The 20831-nt window shown below is 40.3% G+C and overlaps 1 protein-coding gene across 1 annotated transcript in view; it reads left to right on the forward strand.

Annotated features, from left to right (window-relative positions):
- KCNU1 (potassium calcium-activated channel subfamily U member 1) overlaps positions 1 to 20831 on the forward strand; it is a 125357-nt gene that overhangs the window by 89036 nt on the left and 15490 nt on the right. The window contains exon 23 of the mRNA XM_054998055.1: positions 18898 to 18993. Coding sequence (XP_054854030.1) covers positions 18898 to 18993 — 96 coding nt within the window. The remainder of the gene's footprint in view (positions 1 to 18897; positions 18994 to 20831) is intronic.

Below are 20831 nucleotides of genomic sequence, written 5' to 3' on the forward strand. Positions count from 1 at the left end.
TCCATAGTTGCAAACATAAAGTCCCAGTTCAAATTGTCAAACGCTTTTTCAGCATCTACAAAGAAGAACCCAACCTCTTTATCACAACGCCTGTCATAGTATTCAATAGCATTTATAACTGTCCTTAAATTGTCTCTAATTTGTCTGTTTGGAAGAAAACCTGCTTGTTCTTCCCCAATAGCCTCAGCTAGCCATCCCTTTAGCCTCTCTGCCAAGATCTTCGCAAAGATCTTGTAATCATTATTAAGTAAAGAAATAGGTCTGTAATTTTTAACATTTGTCAAGTCCTGTCCCTCTTTAGGGATCAATGATATATTAGCTTCACTCCAAGTATCTGGAGTTCTTTGGTCTCTCAAAACCCCATTGATCACCTCTTTTAGAAATGGCGCCAGCTCATTGGCCATTACCTTATAAAATTTTGCTGTAAGTCCATCAGGCCCTGGCGCTTTTCCCAAATTTGTTGACTGTATTGCTTTCTTTATTTCTTCCTCTGTTATTTCACTATTTAATTTAACTCTCCAGTCTTCCGAGATTATTGGGAGTTTTACTTTTCCCAAATATGTCGCTATTGAGTCTTTTTTCACTTCTTTTTTCCCATACAATTTGGCGTAAAATTTGTAAAAGGCTCTACTAATGGCAGTCTGTTCCAGATGCACTTTATTGTCCTCACATATTTTATTTATTATCTTTTTTTCTTTTCTCTTCTTCAGTTGCCATGCCAAATATTTCCCAGGTTTATTTGCACCTTCAAACGACTTTTGATTCATTCTTTTCAAATTCCATTCCAATTCTCTATTGTTCATTGCCGTCAACTGCTCTTGTAAAATTTTAATATCCTGATAAATTTTCTTCTTACCTGGTCTTTTCTTTAATTGTATTTCTTTGGCTTTTATTTTCTCCATAATCTCCTGTCTCTTCTCCTCTCATTTCTTTCGTGCTCTTCCATTTAAATCCATTAGTATGCCTCTAATCACTGCTTTATATGCATCCCAGACCTTATTGGTTGGTACTTCTCAATTCATATTATGTTGTATGAAGAACTTAGTTTCCCTTCTCAGCATCTCCATATTTTCTCCCTCCTGTAGCAAATCCTCATTTATTCTCCATCCTTTCCTCTTATTTCTTTTCCCGAACTTCCACATAATTGGATTATGATCTGAGCCTACCATGGGCATTATTTCAACATCCTTAGTCCAAAGCGCTAAATCCTTTGAGGCCCAGATCATATCAATACGTGATAGAGTAGAGTGTCTTGCGGAGAAAAATGTATACTGTCTACTTGTGGGATTCCGCGTTCTCCATACATCTTCCAAAGTTTCCTGCTGCACTAATGCAAAGAACGTCTTTGGCAAAAGTCCTCTTTTCTTTTGTGCAGTTACTGATTTTTTGTCCTGTTCCAAATTTGTAATTCCATTGAAGTCTCCTGCAAGGATTATCTGATCATATGTAAGTTCATCTAGTTGCTTCCTTAAATCCTCAAAGAAGCTTTCTTTAGCACCGTTTGGTGCATAAATTCCAATAACCAACACTTTTTTTAAATTCCATGTACATTCCACTGCTATAAATCTGGCTTCCACATCTCTAATCATTAATTTTGGCTGTAGCTCCTCTTTAATATATAGTACCACTCCCTTTTTTTTCTTTTTTGAGGCCGCTACAAAATCAATGCCCAACTTACTCACTTTAAGATATTTTACATCCTGATTTCTGATATGGGTCTCTTGCAAACATACAATGTCACATTTTTGTTTTACTAGCCAGTGGAAAGTACTTTTTCTCTTTTTGGGTGAATTAAGTCCATTTACATTCCAAGATAAAACTTTACACTCCATATTCATAGCCTTGTTGTTGGTAAGTCCTTTTCATTGTCCCTCATAAACTTTTCCATCTCAAATTCAGATCTGATGTGCTTTTTCATTCCTCCAAATTCAAAAGATATCCCTTCCGGTAATTCCCATCTATATCTTATTTTCATATCCTTCAAATTCTGCACAAGCACTTTATATTTTTTCCGATCAAGCAACACCGATCTGGGTAGCTCCTTCATGATGATAATCGTCTTGCCATCGACTACCAATGGATCTTGAAACTGTTTACTCACTATCATTTCTCTTATATTCCTTGTCGTGAATTGCACAATCACGTCCCTTGGTAATTTCCTCTGGGCCGCGAATCTGGAGTTTATTTGGTACACAACATCCAGGATAGCCACAACTTCCTCCTCCTCCTTTCCCAGGTATTCAGCTAACACTTCAGTCACCTGTTCTTGTGCTGTCTTTGTCTCTATTTCCGGCAAACCTCGAAACCTCAGCTGTTTCTCCATATATTTACTCTCCGCAACCGCCATTCTCCCCCTTATCACTATCTGTTCGTTGCGTCTCTGTAAGATTCTCCATCGCTTTTTCCACAACATGAACTTTCTGCTGCGCTGCCTGTAAATCAGTTTGTATTGTTTCCATTCCCTTCTTCACCTCTGCCAATTCGTTTTTTACTGTCTCTTTAACATCTTTAACTTCTCTCACCAACTCCTGTTTTGTCTCCTTCAGTTCCTTTAACATTTCCAGGAATTTTTTGTCCAAATTCTCAATAGCTGTTTGCCACTCTTTCTTCGACATCGTGGGGCTTGATTTACCTCGCTCCCACGAGTCTGCACGTTTCCTTAGCTCCGTGGCATCTAAATTAATGTCCCTTTGAAATAATTTAAATGTCCCGGTTCTTAAAATAAACAAGAGACACTTACAAAATCCAAAATGTCGGGCGTCTTTTCTCTATGGGTTTTCTATAGTCTTTTTATAATCCAAGATGTCCTACTTCCGCTCCTATTGAAGTCAATGCCCTTCCCTTTTCAAAAATGGCGATTCCCTTCTTCCTGTTCTTCGATGGGGACCTTCTCTCACAGGCACCTCTATCGCTGTTACGCACTTCCTGTTTGCCGACTCTCCACTGCAGCTCTCGCGATGGTAGAAGTTTTCTCACAGCTTGCTATCACTTTATAACCACAGGTATGGTAAACAATTATCTATTTTCTTCAATAACTTTCTTTAACTTAGTCCTTTTTCTAATCAAATTCTTGCCGGATCTTTTTCTCAATATAGTCCAACTGTTGCAGTTTAAAAGTTCACTTTAAAGCCTCATTACTTTAAACAGTCTGTCCCGGTTTGAGAGATAGTGATATTTACCTTTTCACACGTCTTTCTGGGTTGTAATCACTGCTTCGATTCCAAATTTTCTTCCGAAATTAATTTCCCCTGCTGAAGCTTGGGCATGGAGATCTTATGCCAGTTGCACTGGCCCCGGATCTGCCGCAGAGATTTATGCCGACCTGTCTTAGGGTGGGACCTCAAGGGACGAGAGAGAATCCTTAGCGCAGAACCCCCCCTCGCCCAAGATCGACGCGCCCTGAGGTACTTGAGCGTTCTTTGCCTGTTCTCCGCCTGGGAGCAGTTGGCCGCGGGCTGAATTTGCCCCACCGGCCGCTGGAAACGGCAGCCCGGTCAGCTCCACTATTGGAGCTGCGTTAGACCTCCATGGATCCCAAACCGGAAGTCTGCAGATGATGTAATGTTGATAGTGGAAAATCCAATAGACAATATGCCAAAAATAATGGATAAAATAAAGGAATTTGGTGATTTGGCGGGATTTTATGTGAACAAAAAGAAGTCGAAGATATTGTGTAAGAACATGATGAAGCAAAAACAGCAAGAACTAATGGATATAACGGACTGTGAGGTAGCTAATAAAGTGAAATATTTAGGAATTGAGTTGACTGCGAAAAATATAGATTTATTTAAAAATAATTATGAGAAACTGGCAACAAATAGAAAGAGATTTGATAAAATGGAATAAATTAAATTTGTCATGGTTGGGAAGAATAGCAGCAGTGAAGATGAATGTGCTACCACGTGTGATGTTTTTGCTGCAAACTATTCCAATTATCCGAGACTTCAAACAATTTGACAAATGGCAAAGAAAAATTTCAGACTTTGTGTGGGGAGGCAGGAAACCCCGAGTGAAAATGAAGGTATTACAAGACTTGAAAGAAAGAGGGGGGCTGCAACTGCCAAACATAAGATTATATTACGAAGCAATTTGTCTGACATGGTTAAAAGATTGGATAACGTTAAAAGACCGTAAACTGCTGACTTTGGAGGGACACAAAAAGTTGTTTGGATGGCATGCCTATTTGTGGTATGATAAAGTTAAAGCGGACTCTATGTTTTTGCATCACTATATCAGAAGAAGCCTTTTCACAATCTGGAAGAAATATAAGAATTACATGGAAAGTGGTATCCCTTCATGGGTGGTACCATATGAAGTAATAGATCTGAGAACTGTTTATAATGAACAACAATGTTTAACTTATAAAGAGATAATGTCGATAGAACATAGAATACCAAAAATAAAGACACAAGAAGAGTTATCTCCTCACTATGGATGGTTTCAATATAGGCAAATTAGGGATCTTTACAACTCGGACTGTCTAAAGGGAGGAATAAGACTAAAAAACTCAGAGTTAGAAGAAGTGATTCTACAAGAAGGCAAAAAAGATATTTCGAAAATATACAAAATACTTTTAAAATGGTATACGGAAGACGAGACAGTCAAAGTCCAGATGGTGAAATGGGCAATAAACCTTCATAAAGAAATAACAATGGAATCATGGGAATACTTGTGGAAAAATACTTTGAAGATTTCAACTTGTACCAACATTAAAGAGAATGTATACAAAATGATGTATAGGTGGTATTTAATGCCTAAGAAGATTGCGCATGGAAATGCAAATATGTCAGATAAATGCTGGAAATGTAAAAAGCATGAAGGATCATTTTATCATATGTGGTGGACTTGTGAGGTAGCTAAGCAATACTGGGGAGATATAATAGAAATAATTAATGAGGTTTTGCAAACCCAAATAAATAGGAACCCAGAGTTGTTGCTACTGAACTTGGGAATGGAAGAAGTTCCAAGGCAGTACAGAACATTGCTATTTTACATGACTACAGCAGCAAGACTTTTGTATGCGCAGAAATGGAAAGTGCAAGAAATACCAACTATAGAAGATTGGATTTACAAATTGCTGTACATGGCTGAGATGGACAAAATGACAAGAAAACATAAAGATCTTGATCCAGGAGAATATATTGCAGACTGGGCGAAATTGAAACAATATCTAGAAAAAAAATGGGATGTGAAAGGAGGATTGTGGCAGTTTGAGAATTATTAATATGTGACTTTATAAAGGGGAGAGAGAAGTAACTTTACCATTAATGGGGAAACTTAGCTATTAATTAATCTAAGCTAATATTAGTAATAAGGAGATTGTATTAAAAAATAAACGGTGAAATGTAGATTGATATATTAGAAAATTGGAGATATAGAAGAATTTGAACATGCTTAGAATAAGTGATATAACATATATAGGATTTAGAAAAATTATGGTTAAGAGTAATTTGAGTAATAAGAGGGGTTTGGGGTTGGAAAGCTGTTGGAAGTCAGTAAGGAGGGGGGAAAGGGTGGGGGCTGATATAATTTAGATAAGACGGGGAATTTGTGTATTGAATAACATTGTATGTACTCACCAATAAATTTTTAAAAAAAAAGATTTAGTATAAGGCATTAATGTGTCTTCTTCTTCACATGTTCTTCTGCCTTCACAAGAAAGGTCATACGGGCATGGTGGAGAAAACCATCATGCTGTGCTTCTCTTTTTTAAACTCAAAAATACCCAGTAGGCATTTGCAAGTGTTCTGTGAGTCCATGGGTACACATACACACTCATACACAAGTTCCAGCCTCTTCCCCACCCACCCATCCCCACTCCTCATTAGTCCCCCTTCCCCAAGTCAAACTTTTCTGAAGGAGGAAATGTTATAGAACATTATTCTGTAATGTTACCCACAGAGAAGGCTAACAGTGATATAAAGGGGATCAAATGCGATAAAGTTGATCATTGAGTGCTGATTACAGCATAATAGTTCAGCAAGCTACAGGAAAAGATTGAAGATGATTTTAGGTTCGGCTGAGAAGTTGCTTGTCTGTTTTTTGTTTTTGTTTTAAATAAAGACAATTAAAAACCTGCCTTTTAAACACAATGCTTCTCAGTTGCTGACAGACCAATTTTTGAGTTGTTTTGACATACTGCCACCCTGCTGTTCCCATTCAGTTGTTATTTTAAACTTTGCAACAGTAGATAAAGTGTCTTTGTTTCACATCAAAAACTTTGCCAAAACTGCATTTTTTGTCATGACTCTAATGCAGGCTTAGAATGCAACTCCCTTGAATAATTAAAAAAAATAAACTCTCGGGAAATGTTAGGTCTGCATTTCAGAGAAAATAATCAAAACTGGTGTTTTTCAAACTGCAGTACAACTAAGGTGTAATTCAGACATTAAGAAAAATGCTTTGCCACTAAGGATGGTTTCTCATCCCTGCTTCTTTGAGGTAAAAATATCCACTTTGGTTCTCTGTGTAAATTGAAAGTGATGATTCTTAATTTTCACAGCATTTCCTGTCTGCTGGCTATATTTTTTTTTTAAAAAAAAATTCTGGCCTTCTTCAAAGCAACTCCAGCTGGTGTAAGCCCCAGATAACCCAGCAAGCTTGATGGAAGTCTGGGGATTTGAACCTGCAGGTCCCAGATCTTCTTCTGACACTCTAACAAGTGCATCACAGTAGCTCAAATCTTCGCCATAAATATATATTTCTCCCTCAGTACTTACCAGTCAGTAGATCAACACCACTCCTACATTAATACATTGTATACATTACATATTGCACATATAATTACTATATATGCTGTCCATGAAAATGTACAATAAGACGACACAATTAATATGAATCCACAAAATCAGCAGCAAAAAGAGGAGAACAAAAATATAAGCTAATAAAAATAGCAAGGAAACAGGAAACATTCCAGCTTCACTCGGGTTGGCAACTGTAGCTTGGGAAATTCCTAGAGATTAGGGGGGGGGGGTGGAGGGCAGAGTTTGGGGAGGGGCAGGAGTTCATTGAGAATGTGATGCTGCAGAATCCACCCTCTGAAGCTGCCATGTTCTCTAGGGGAACTGATCTCTGTAAATCTGGAGATCAGCTGAAATTCCAGGAGAACTCCCACCTTGAGGTTGGTAACCCTATACTTCACGGATGCCCTAAATATCTCTGGGACCAATATTATACCTGTATCAGACCTGTGGGGTTGGGATGTGCCATTTAATGTGCCAAAGGATTATATATTTATTTACTGCATGTAGACCTTCCTGTCTTCGCAATGGGCAACCAAAGTGGCTTACATCATTCTCCTGTCCTCCATTTTATCCTCTCAACAACTCTATGAGGTACTGTGTGACTGACTCAAGGTTACCAGGAAACTTCCACGGCAGAGTAAGGATTCAAACCTTGGTCTTCCAGATCTCAGTCCAGCACTGTAACCACTGCACCACGCTTGCTGAGTGTATGTAGCTGAGTGGCATTAAACCCTCCTTCTGCTATTTTTAGCTGTGCAGTTCCCTCCTCTCTCCCATCTTATTCCACTGCCCCCACCCCACTGGGGATCCAAAGCCGCTTACAACATCCTTCTCCCCTGCTCCATTTTAACCCACAGTAAAAGGCTTGTGAGATAGGTTAGGCAGAGAGAGAATGACTAGCCCAAAGTCACCCAGCTATAGGATACCACCCTCCAGGTGGGTGCTGGAGATCTCCCAGAATTATAACTGATCTCCAGATTATAGCAGTCAGTTCCCCTGGAGAAAATGGCTGCTTTGGAAGGTGAACTCTATGACGTTATACCCTGCTGAGATCCTTCCTCTCCCTTGGCTCCAGGAATTTCAAGTTGCCAATCCTACCCAGCAAGCTTCCATGACAGTGGGGATATGAACCTGGTCTCCCAGATGCTAGTCTGACATTGCAACTACTGCCACACAGTGGCTCTAACATTGAAATCATGAACCATACTGGGAGAAAAGCATATAGGGCAGGGACTGCTGTAGTGTAGTGGTTAAGCAGTTGGACTGAGAATCAGCACTCTGCTAGTTCGAATCCCACTACTGCCATGAGCTCAGCAGGTGGCCTAGGTAAGCCACCCCTCTCAGCCCCAGCTCTCCCCAGCGGTATTATGGGGATAATAATAACACTGACTTTGTTCACCACTTTGAACGGGGCACTAATCTGTCTAGACAAGCGGTATGTAAGTGCAATTGTTAAAAATGGAAAGATGGTTAGTGAGAGGCAGGTCCGTGTTGGTTGGTGGCATGTCAAGGGTCCATGTCTAAGCGTGCCTGGCAAGAACATGACAATTATCCCCAATATGAGATAATTGTAGAAAAACTGCATATGTACAATGTATCTATCCCATCCATTCTATGTTGTAATGGTTTGTGGGAAGCCCAACACAAATCCCCTAAGTTCTGACGCATGTGGCCAAAATACTCACCTTTGAGAGCCAATTTGGTGTAATGGCAAAGAGCAACAGGACTCTAATCTGGAGAGCCAGGTTTGATTCCCCACTCCTTCACTTGACCTCCTGGGTGACCTTGGGTCAGTCACAGCTTCTTGGAGCTCTCTCAGCCCCACCCCCTCACAGGGTGATTGCCATGAGGATAATAATAACACACTTTGTAAACCGCTCAATAAGATAATTTAGAAGACATACAGAAAAATACTGTTTTCTGAGGACCAGAACAGATGCTTCAGTGCAGTGCTTCCCATCAGGGAAAAGTTTAGATTTCTCTGTATCACTCTAATTAGTACCCTGTCATGTTACGTTGCAAGCAGGTTGGCAAACCTAGGTACTGAACTAAATAATCTGTGGCATAATCTAAACATACAACAGTAATTAAGCCTGACAATTTAATATGCTATTGCAATTCAAATATGCAGTGGTAGGGTGCAATTAAATAATCTTTGGTAATTGCACCCTGCCAAGATGAGACATTTCAGGTATAGGGCTATGTACTGTATGGGAGCAAAAATATTGACATAAGGAAAATATGTCCAGCCAATGACTGGAAGCATATTCAAATTAGGCACAGTAGCATCTGAAAAACTAGACTCAATCTCAGTTTTAAATGGTAGCGAATGACAGCAATGGAGTAGTGTATTAACCTCCTGAACCTAACCCCATATATTCTGTAGCAGGTCTCATGTTCTCATTTAGAGATGCTTCGGAAATTCTTTTCATTGCATTTCTTCATTGAATTGAATTGGAGTTCTGAAATATATAACTTTCTTTCCAAAGTGAAACTGATGCATTAGGGATTTTCCGCTCTGTTTTTTTAAAGAATCCAAATTTGGTAAATGCAATTTCAGTTTGCCTGGCTTTCAAAATCTTTCGTTCCTGTGCTTGTTTCCCCCCAACGATGTATACATTGCCACTGATAAAAAAAGCAATCTTGATGTGAAGGTTCATATAGGTCACCAAGATTCCATATGAGCTGCATTTCACCAGTGCATAGGAGTGCAACAGTGCATTCACTAAAATACTGCATCAATATATTATAAATTATATATGATTAATAATATATTTGTGCAGTGTTTTATTGATGCACTGTTGCACTCCTATGCGCTGGTGAAATGCAGCTCATATGGAGTCTTACACACACACACAGAGACACACACACACACACACACACACACACACACACACACAACGCTTCTCTGTTTTGTTTTGCTTCTATTCTGGCTTTGATTTTAGGAACTGGAAGTAAGGAAAGTGGAATTCCAGAACAGTGAAGCAATAAAAGAAATCTGTTCATCTTTAATTCCAATAGAAATTAACAATTTCAGACAATATTATTAAGTGCTGCAGACAAGCAGATGTGTGAATTTCTGACCCAATGTACGGCAGAAAATGAGGTCAAGTTGATGATAGTTTCTTCAGCAGCTATAATAGTAGATGCACTGCCTTTGAGCATGGAGGATTTATTCCTCACTATCATGGCTAAAGACGACTGATAAAACAATCCTCAGTCCTGCTGAGTGTGGTTGCTGAAAGGACTGGACCTCTCCTTTCCCCTTCCCCCATCAAACATGATGGAGCTTTAGTTAATAACAATAGAAATGCAATGTTTGATGTTTAATATCCAGTAATGGTAAAGAAAGTATCTTTAACACGCACACATACACGTATCCCAATATGAAACAATCCCAGTATGAATAATAAAATCAAAAAGAGTCCAGTAGCACCTTTAAGACTAACCAATTTTATTATAGCATAAGCTTTCGAGAATCAAGTTCTCTTCATCAGATGCCTGATCAAAACTGGGCAGATACAGAAGAGGAGGGGGAAAGAGACAGAAAAGGGAGGGGTCATAAATCACAAGAAGGCAGAATGCAATTAGCATAGAGGCAATCAAAACATTCCTTTGCTTGGAAATGTAAACATCTCCTTTTGGTGTGCAGTCAGTTTGTAGCAGTGAAGGTGTCCAATTCCTATGTAGTATAAGCCTTCGGTAACCACAGCTCTCCCTGCCAGTTGCATCTGACAAAGAGAACTGTGGTCCCCGAAAGCCCACACCAGGCGTCACTGGGCTCCCCCAGATCACGCCTCTGTAAAGAGAATCTGTTACCTCTGGTAATGTGATAACCATTCATAGTCTCTATTCAGTCCCCGCTTGACAGAGTCAAATTTGCATATGAATTCCAATTCAGCAGCCTCCCGTTGGATTTTGTTTTTGAAAGGTTTCTGTTGAACCACAGCGACCTTTAAGTCTTTGGTGGAATGTCCTGGTAGATTGAAGTGTTCTCCCACTGGTTTTTGGACGTTTCCATTTCTAATGTCAGATTTGTGTCCATTTATTCTTTTGCGTAGAGGTTGGCTGGTTTGTCCAATGTACAGAGCAGAAGGACATTGTTGGCACATGAGGGCATATATCAGATTGGAGGATGAGCAGCTGTAAGAGCCAGAGACAGTGTAGTTGATGCCATTGGGTCCTGTAATTGTATTCCCTGGGTAGATATAGGGGCAGAGCTGGCATCTGGGTCTGTTGCAGGGCCTGGTCCCTGTGCTGGTGACTCTGCTGGCCGATTCATGATTGTAAGTGAGAAGTCGTTTAAGATTGGGGGGCTGTCTGTAGGCAAGGAAAGGTCTTCCACCCAGGGCTTCTGAGAGAGAGGTATCATTTTCCAGGATGGGTTGTAGCTCACTGATGATACGTTGGATGGGTTTGAGCTGGGAGCTATAGGTGACAACCAGTGGTGTTCTGTTGTTAGTTCCTTTAGGTTTGTCCTGGAGCAGACTGTTTCTGGGTACTAGTCTGGCCCTGTTAATTTGTTTCTTCACTTCATTTGGTGGGTACTGTAGTCCCAAAAATGCTTGTTGTAAATCTCTTAAGTGTGAGTCTCGGTCGAGAGCATTGGAGCAGATACGGTTGTAACGTAAGGCTTGGCTGTAGACAATAGACCGAGTGGTATGTTTAGGGTGGAAGCTGGAGGCATGTAGATATGAGTATCGGTCTGTTGGTTTCCGGTATAAGGTGGTATTTATTCGTCCATTATGTAGTTGTACAGTGGTGTCCAGGAAGTGTACCTGTTGTGTAGAGTGGTCCAGGCTTAGGTTGATAGTAGGGTGAAAGTTGTTGAAGTCCTGATGAAATCTCTCAAGGGCTTCCTTCCCATGGGTCCAAATGATGAAGATGTCATCCAGGAATCTTAAGTATAGTAGTGGTTCCAGTGGATGGGAGCTGAGAAAGCGTTGCTCTAAGTCCGCCATGAATATGTTAGCATATTGTGGTGCCATGCGTGTGCCCATGGCTGTGCCATTAACCTGTAGATATAAGTTGTCACCAAATTCGAAGTAATTGTGAGTGAGTACGAAGTGACAAAGTTCAGTGGCGAGGTTTGCTGTGGTTTTGTCCGGGATAATATTCCGTATGGCTTGCAATCCATCTGCATGTGGGATATTGGTGTACAAGGCCTCCACATCCATGGTTGCTAGGATGGTGTCATCTGGTAGGTTGTCAATGGACTGTATTTTCCTGAGGAAGTCAGCGGTGTCCCTTAAATAGCTGGGTGTGCTGGTGGCATAGGGCCTGAGGATAGAGTCCATGTATCCCGAGACTCCTACTGTGATGGTGCATTTTCCTGCAACAATTGGGCGTCCTGGGACTGAATAGAGACTATGAATGGTTATCACATTACCAGAGGTAACAGATTCTCTTTACAGAGGCGTGATCTGGGGGAGCCCAGTGACGCCTGGTGTGGGCTTTCGGGGACCACAGTTCTCTTTGTCAGATGCAACTGGCAGGGAGAGCTGTGGTTACCGAAGGCTTATACTACATAGGAATTGGACACCTTCACTGCTACAAACTGACTGCACACCAAAAGGAGATGTTTACATTTCCAAGCAAAGGAATGTTTTGATTGCCTCTATGCTAATTGCATTCTGCCTTCTTGTGATTTATGACCCCTCCCTTTTCTGTCTCTTTCCCCCTCCTCTTCTGTATCTGCCCAGTTTTGATCAGGCATCTGATGAAGAGAACTTGATTCTCGAAAGCTTATAGTATGAATAATAGAATGTCCTCTTTTCACAACAACTTCTGCAAGCATTTTGGCTTAAAAACAAAATGCATCCTCTCCCATATTACTAGGGGTTTGTGCTATCTAACATAATATCTTGAAAGAGCATAAGATTTAATTAAAACTATGTATGAGAGACAGAGCTGTATGCCAGAAGCCACTAAGAGATACACTAGATCGTAGAAACATATCATTAAAATGGGCTTTAGATGAATGAGTGGTCAGGCACAGCCTGAACTTCTCTTCCCAGTTTTCAAGTCCTTTAGTTCAACTCTGGCCCTTTTTCATCATCTTCTTCTCTTGGCAACACAGCTTTCTAGGCTCTTCTCTCCCATGGCTTGCTTGCTTCATCTCCTCTCTTTTATCAGATCCTTTCCACTTCTAGCTCTCTTTCCTTGCCAGCTGTTTTTTCCTGCATATGAAATTCCCTTATAGTGAATCTAACTACCAAGGTCAGTGTTGTCCACTCTAACTGACAGTGGCTTTCTTACATACAGATTTTTCACTTTGCCTACTACCTGATCCTTTTAAGTTGAGATAATAATAACAACCAGGGCTTTTTTTCAGGGGGAACGCGGAGGAACAGAGTTCCGGAACCTCTTGAAAATGGTCATATGGCTGGTGGCCCTGCCCCCTGATCTCTAGACAGAGGGGAGTTTAGATTGCCCTCCGCGCCGCCGAGCAGCACGGAGGGCAATCTAAACTCCCCTCTGTCTGGAAATCAGGGGACGGGGCCACCAGCCATGTGACCATTTTCTCTGAGGGCAACCCACTGAGTTCCACCACCTCTTTTCCCAGAAAAAAAGCCCTGATAACAACAACATACAAATAACAACGTTCTATTGCAGGAGGCTGAACTTGGGACCTTATGCATGCCTAGCAAATGGTCTGTCTAAGTTATGGCCCCTTACTGAACATGTGGTCTTGTCTTCCTCAGGCAAGTTTTGAAACTTTCTCCTCCAAGGTACTGAGGATCTCTTTGTCCTAACTTCTCTGAGCCTGTCTAAAATGCTTTCATCTCCTCAGTCCATTTTCACAATTTGCTGAGAGACTACTATAGGCTTCATTGACATATAAATTGGATTAACTGCTGCATAAACTTCCTCCTGTATTCTGTAGGATTGTGTTTGTCTGTGTGTGCTCCAAGATCTGTTTTTTAATTCCTTTATCGCATGACATGAATATCCCACCAACATATTTAATACCACCTAAATTCCTGCTTATGCAGTCAATTCAATTTTTAATCCAATTTATTCCCACCTTGGCAGTGTGACCTTGTTTTCTTCATTACCATATTTGGGGGAGAACTAACTGTAGCAAATGCTGCCCTGGATTTCATTTGAAAAACTAGGGGATTCAGTCTTGATTTCTTTTGTTTATTCAAAGTATTTGCATTGGTTCTTCCTTTGTTTTTTAGTCTATTTCCACAATTCAGATTTTTCAAGAAGATGCCTTATGCTGAGACAAGTGTTTCATTTAGCCCTGTATTGTCCACTGTAATGAGCCCTTGTTCTTGGCCTCTGAGAAGAAATTCTCCCCAATCTTAAGGGCCTTTGAAGTACATATGCTAGGGATTGAGGCCTTTTGCCTTTTCACATGCCTGGGCACTTTAGCATACAGAAGTTGTGTTCTACTTCCACAAGCCCTCCCTGAGAAAAAATATCAGCTTTTATTGGGAACAACAACAACAAACAACAACAACAATAACAATAATAATACTAGATTTATATACTACCCTTCAGGACAACTTAACACCCACTCAGAGCAGTTGACAAAGTATGTTATTATTATCCCCACAACAAAACACCCTGTGAGGTGGGTGGGGCTGAGAGAGCTCCTAGAAGCTGTGACTCACCCAAGGTCATCCAGCTGGCTTCAAACTGAGGGCCAAGCTACAAGTGACAAATGACACTTGAACAGCAAGTGGATTGAGTGGAGGGCAAGTGAACAGGGAGAAATACACTTGCCGTTCAAGTGTCATTCATCACTTGTAGCTTGGCCCTCCGGAGTGGGGAATCAAACCCGGTTCTCCAGATTAGAGTCCCACACTCTTAACCACTACACCAAACTGGCACTGAGTTTGAGCACATGAATGGGAAATTTTGAAGAAAATGTGGAGGTTGTGACTTGAAGAATTTAAAGGGAGAGGAGAAGAGGTTCTGAGAAGGCTGCTGAAATATCTCAGTGGAGATTCTGCATAACACTTCTTGGAACCCACAGAGCACATTAGCAGATTTTCAGTAGCTTTCCGCATTCAATATTACAAATGCTCAGACCCTGTCCCTCAGATCTATGCAATTGCCAGCATTAGAGTATGTAGTTTTCATCTTTATGACTGGAAGAATTCCAATAAATAGTATTGCTGAGCACAAAGATGGAGGCTATACATACACATACATTTCCTACATATGTGGACTCTGTACCTATGGCTCTATGGTTGCCCATGGGCATAAGGGTGGTACCAACTTGCTCCTGCCCATTTCATCTCTATGTGCATTAATTTCAAGATACAGAATTTTGTGTGTAGAGGGCTAGAGAAGCTGTGTTTTGGAATGTCAGATCCCAGAGAGAAGAAAAATTACCTATTTTGTTTCTTTTTATATTTGATTATACTTGTGTCAACAGTTTCAGTTTTCTACTCACTGTTATTTTAGAGGTCTGTTTGTATTGTGTGCATATGATTTATGTGCTATTTACACATACAATATATGTCATTTAGATCTATCATAGTTATACAAATAGATAATGTTAATTTTTTTGATAAACTTTGAAAAAGAAGTACATTTCAATGGGAAAAATTGGTGCAAAGATACAGAGAGTGGTGCAGAAATAAAGAAACACAAATTCAGTTCACACAAGGAGAAGTGAAATCAAATGGGGATTTGGGAATCAAAATAGGAATGAGAAATTAGATGTCTAGCTGGGAGTTCATCATAGCTCAGCAAGCTGTCCACCCAATAAACACAGCTGATAAGTAGACTTACTGCCTAATTTTAAGATGAATGTGGAACTTCTTATAAGACTTGCTGAATTTCTCAAAGCGGTTCTGAATTTCCCTTCTATGGACAATGGGGATAGATAGCTATGAATGGAAGGAACCAAGGATTTAGAGCTGTGGTATAAATAAAGAAACAGTTCAGGCCTCTGAAATGTCCATAGAAATCACTGTAAGGTCTATTTAAATCTCTAGATTCCTCATCTCTCTTTGATGATTTTGAAATTACAAATCCTCTTATCTTGTTTCCAAAGCAGAACTATCTGGGTTGGGAAATACCCATGATCTTATGCAGAATGCTAACTATGTGTGGTTTGCCACAACTTTCATTACTTTTAGTCAGTTTGTATCTGCTCCCACATACATGTGTGCATTAACAAAACACTGCTATCTTACATGGCTGCATGTAAGATTGCATTAAGATTCTTTTGCTAAAAGGTTTTACCCATGCATCTGCATACTTGTTTGCAATGGCCGAATACTACAGGGAATAAAGTTATACGTTTGATCTTCTGCATTGTGTTTTACTAATGTGCAGTAGTGCGTCGATGGGCACACCAGTAAAACATTGCATGAAAAGAATCACATCAAGATTTATTTTTGCAGTGTTTTATCAATGCTCACATGTGCATCAGCAATGCAGAGAGAAGAAAGATGCAAATGAACTGAAGAATCTGATAGCTGTGGCAAATTGCAAATGCTACAGCTCTGGAAATAATTTTTGAAATTCTTCTGATCAACCCACAATTAAGGAGGTGCTGGGAACATGAAGTAAACATTCCAAATAATAAAGGAATGGAGCTGAGAAAATATGATTGTGCCTGTTTTTGAGACATTAGCTCTTTTCAGACATGAAAAATATAGATAATTAATGAGTGGCAAGAACAGTATGCAAATACCCTGGCTCGGGATCTTCACAAATTAATCTGAAGGTTTGAACATGCACACATTTGTATGCATGTGTATACAACATACAACATTTGTATACAACATACAACATCTCTGTATACAACATTTGATATCCTCCACACAACGTTTTTTCCACATATTTTGAATGTCCAAAAGGGACTATCCTACACATCCTTCCCAGTTGTGCACCATGGCTTCTAGAAAAGTGTCCTTATAAAAAATGTACATAAGTAAATGCTGAAATTCTCAGGATCCAAACATTTGGCCATACATATCAGATTCTTCCATGTACATCCTGCAACAGTACAGAATTGTCAAGAGTTAACTTCATACCTTCAGATCCAATGCACAGAGGTCACAAGGGGAAACAGTAGCTGGTATTATCTCAAAGAATCTTATGGGTATACATTTCTGAGTGGCACAGATCTACTCTTCTTGGCTCCAGAGTCTTTATGATTCAACAAAAGATCAATCTTCAGTAGCACAAGGGAAGACCTTCTTTCTCCTGCCTCCTTGGAGTAAACACAGGTTGTCTAAAAGGTAATTGCCAAGGAATCCATCCTATGCTGATCTCTTCAGACAACTATATGTCCCCACAGCTCTTGAATTGCAAAAGTCATTGTGAGACGGGACATTTTTTAAAAATATATACTTTTCTACATCTTTTCTGACATATTTGGGAGGGCAAAGAACTTCCTGCTGTCTGGATTGAATCTTTAACTCACCTGCTAGGAAAGCTAACCTCTGGTGCAGCTGGAACACACACACACGCACACGCATGCGCGCGCGCGCGCGCGCGCGCGTGCGCGTGTGTGTGTGTTTGTGTGTGTAAAGAGAGAGAGAGTGAGCCCACCCATCCCTCTGGTTTAGTTTACCAGAGACTTTGTGTGCCTCATCAAACTGTTGCCAGCACCTAAAAAAATTATACTGAACCACGATGACAATAACCAGTTCCAAAGAGAGCTTTCCATTTTCAGCAGTTTGAACCTCCATAGATAATGAAGCTTGGAAAAACGAAGTGAGGCATTTATCAGTAGTGCTTTAGTTTTTCTTTGCATACGCTCCATCTTTCCCTATTTACAAACAGGGACAAAAGAAGGACCGTGATTTACTAGAGATTCATACTAGTAAATAGTAAACTAGTAGTAGTACTAGTAAATAGGTTCTATCCTTGGTAGATCTTCTTTTATTTCTATTTTTTCAAAATCAAAAAGAGTCCAGTAGCACCTTTAAGACTAACCAATTTTATTGTAGCATAAGCTTTCGAGAATCACATTCTCTTTGTCAGATGCATGGAGGGCAGAAGGAAACTGGCCAAATATAGAGGAGGGGAAGGGGGGAAGGAGGAGAGGGGGGATGTAAACAACTCCTTTGATATGGAGATGCAGACAGCTCCTTTTTGTTCCTTTTTGGAATGCCTTCTTAAACTCTTTCTCAGGGCCAAGCTACACATGACGAATGACACGTGAACAGCAAGTGTATTTCTCCCTGTTCACTTGCCCTCCACTCAATCCACTTGCCGTTCAAGTGTCATTCGTCATGTGTAGCTTGGCCCTCAGTGTAAGTTTCCAGTGTTGTTCTTCAGTGTTTAGCTCATATGAACATAGGAAGATGCCTTATATCAAGTTTATCATTCAGTTCCCTCCAATAATTTGCATCTTTCCCTTTTGCCAAGAGAGATGTTTGCTTTGATAAAGAATTTTAAAAAATAGATATGACCATATGTATGATCATAGGTATGATTCTTTTCACTCAGTCTTTTATTGATGCATACATGCCATCTTATTAGGGGGCGGGGTAAGTCTCCCATTTTGACAAGAGGCCTCCCACCTTGCAATCCTGGGCTCCTACTGCTGTTCCATGGAGCACTGGGAGCATGTGAGGGGGGTGTCACACTGAGTTGCAACATCACTTCCAGCATGAAACAGGTACAATCATAGAGTTTTGAGTGAATCCTAGACTATCACCCCAACATGGTAATGTCAGTTCCAGGTTTGTCCCGGAAGACATGTTGCAGCATCAGCATGACACTGATTTCATTCTTGCCACCCCTCAGAGTTTCCTGCCAGTTGCCTGCAACCCTAACTGCAGTGAATGAATCAAACAAGACACAAAAAGAATAGTGATACATTTGTATGTACAATCACATCACGAATGCTTTTGTATGGTGTTTTATCAATGCCATTGTACACTTTGGTAACATGGGAATGGAAATTAATGTGAATTGATATAAATAAAAGTTGTGACAAGTACACATACATGCTCTGTATGAAAAGTATGGATGGGAGGAATTAGACAGAGCAATAGAGAATTCCTAATACATTGGCTCCCCTTCAGAAAAAAGCAAGGTAGTTTAAAGCACTAAAATCCAAGGAGAAATTCAGATGAAATGGATCTCTGAAGCATTTCTAGTTGCCTGCAAACTCAAATCTATTCATTTCATTCCTGATTTTACCTTTCTCTCCCCCCTCTCATGTTGACAGCTACTAAGACAATGGAAGTTAATAGAGACCCAATGGATATGAAGAGTCAATTGTCACAGCTTCCTTTTAAAAGTATCCCCATCATCACAGAGCTGAGTAAGTCCTTCTTCAGGAGCCTATTTCACCAAAGCAATATGCCTGTTGCATTATTTATTTACTCCTAGCCCTCTTTACAATTCAGAGACAGAAAGTGACAGCGTGCCGTGTCCAAGGAACATTAAAAGGTTTGACTTAAATGTTAATTCAGTGGCTTTGAAAGAGTCTGCATGGTTTATCGGGAGAAGAAATACCGCAAAGTGTCACAAAGACCCAGCATGAAGCTAAAACATCTCTCTCTCTCTCTTTTCATCTTGGAAAGACTTTGTAAAAGGCTTACCACATTTACATGGGAGTTTGGAAACACTTTTAAAGTTTTGAGGCACATCTGATTCCCTCACTATATCCTTGGAGCTTTTGGTACTCCTCTGTCTCTGCTTTTTTGTCCACAGCAGTAGTAAAAAGTACAGAGAAGGATAAGCCAAGTAATGGACTGTATCCAACCAAGCCACTCAGCAAAATATGAAGCCTACTCAAGGCTAAGGAGCCTTTCTCCAATTTAAGTGTCTCTAGGGCAGCAAACAGCTTTCAGCATGTTAAGTACTATTTTGCTGGGAGATCTAATTCAGTATTATTTCACAGTATATTTTTTTATGTTGCCAACCTAATTAGCAAGATGTGAAATGCCCAGGAAGGAATTATTTTTTAAAGTCTATTCTCCCAGATTGTTATCTGCCCTTCTATAATTTTGCACTGCAACACATTTTTGAGCCATAATTGTTAAAGCCCTGGATATATACTTAATTTGCTCAAAATCCCAATTCATCTTGAGGTTAATAGTCTGCATTTGGGATCAGCAACAAACACAATGCACAATGCAACAAACAAGTCATGTACAGGGTTGCCAACTGCTTGGAGTGGGGGGGGGGGGAAAGCCCTGTTGCTTTAAGAGACGCTCAGTGGGGTGTTATGTACCAGTTGGTGTTATTTACTTCCTTGCTGTGAAAAGCTTCAGCTGCTCATTTCTACACGTTCATCCTCTATTAAAGGGACAGGACATCTTTCTCCAGGCAACCTGTTGGCTACCCCAGTCATGTTGGCTTGCATAAAAGCATCCAGGGCCTTTTTATCTATCAATATTTACTGCTCATAATTATGGAAAGAATGGTGGTTACATGAATTTTGGTAACCCTTCCTTTGATTTTAAAAGCTGCTCTTTCAAACATGGTAGCAGAACCCACAAATTTAATTTGAAGTGGGTTTGGCAGCAGTCCTAGTTACAATGCAAATGTGCTGAAGGCACTACAGCTGAGAACAGTCTGCCTCTGCTGCAGTTTTCGCATTTAGCTTCAGATAAAGCATTTACCCTTTCTATGCATTAAGTGAGATTCAAGGGATAACTGGAATGCAGGATGTACAACCCGTTCCATGCAGGAGCTTTGAGGTGGTTCTTACGTTACCTGGACCGTGGGTTTACCATCCTATGAGGCTACATCCCACCTCACTCAGTGACTTTTAAGCAGGTAGACACAGATTCCCTCCCCACTTGGTAATGTTTGCAATGGTGTGAGAATGAATATTCCTTATGTTAGCACCCCAGCCAAGCACCCACTAGGGGCCCGAGGATACCACCATGAACTACGCCACCCACTCCTACTGCATGATGTTGTTGTTTAAATACTACCTCTGAACACAGGCCCAATCTGAACTAGCAGTGCTACTAAATTTCTCACCCCCAGTTTGAAAAATCCCCACCATTGTTATTTGGTTATTGGTTGTGTTTTAGTTACCAATTGTTACTTGTTAATCTGTGCTATCTTGTAATTTATTGTATGCATTTTATTAATAAAATTTTGTTTAAATTTTTTTTAAAAAGCCCCACCATGCAAATCAAACCC

Source organism: Eublepharis macularius, chromosome 14 (genome assembly GCF_028583425.1).
Source record: "Eublepharis macularius isolate TG4126 chromosome 14, MPM_Emac_v1.0, whole genome shotgun sequence".
NCBI lineage: Eukaryota > Metazoa > Chordata > Lepidosauria > Squamata > Eublepharidae > Eublepharis > Eublepharis macularius.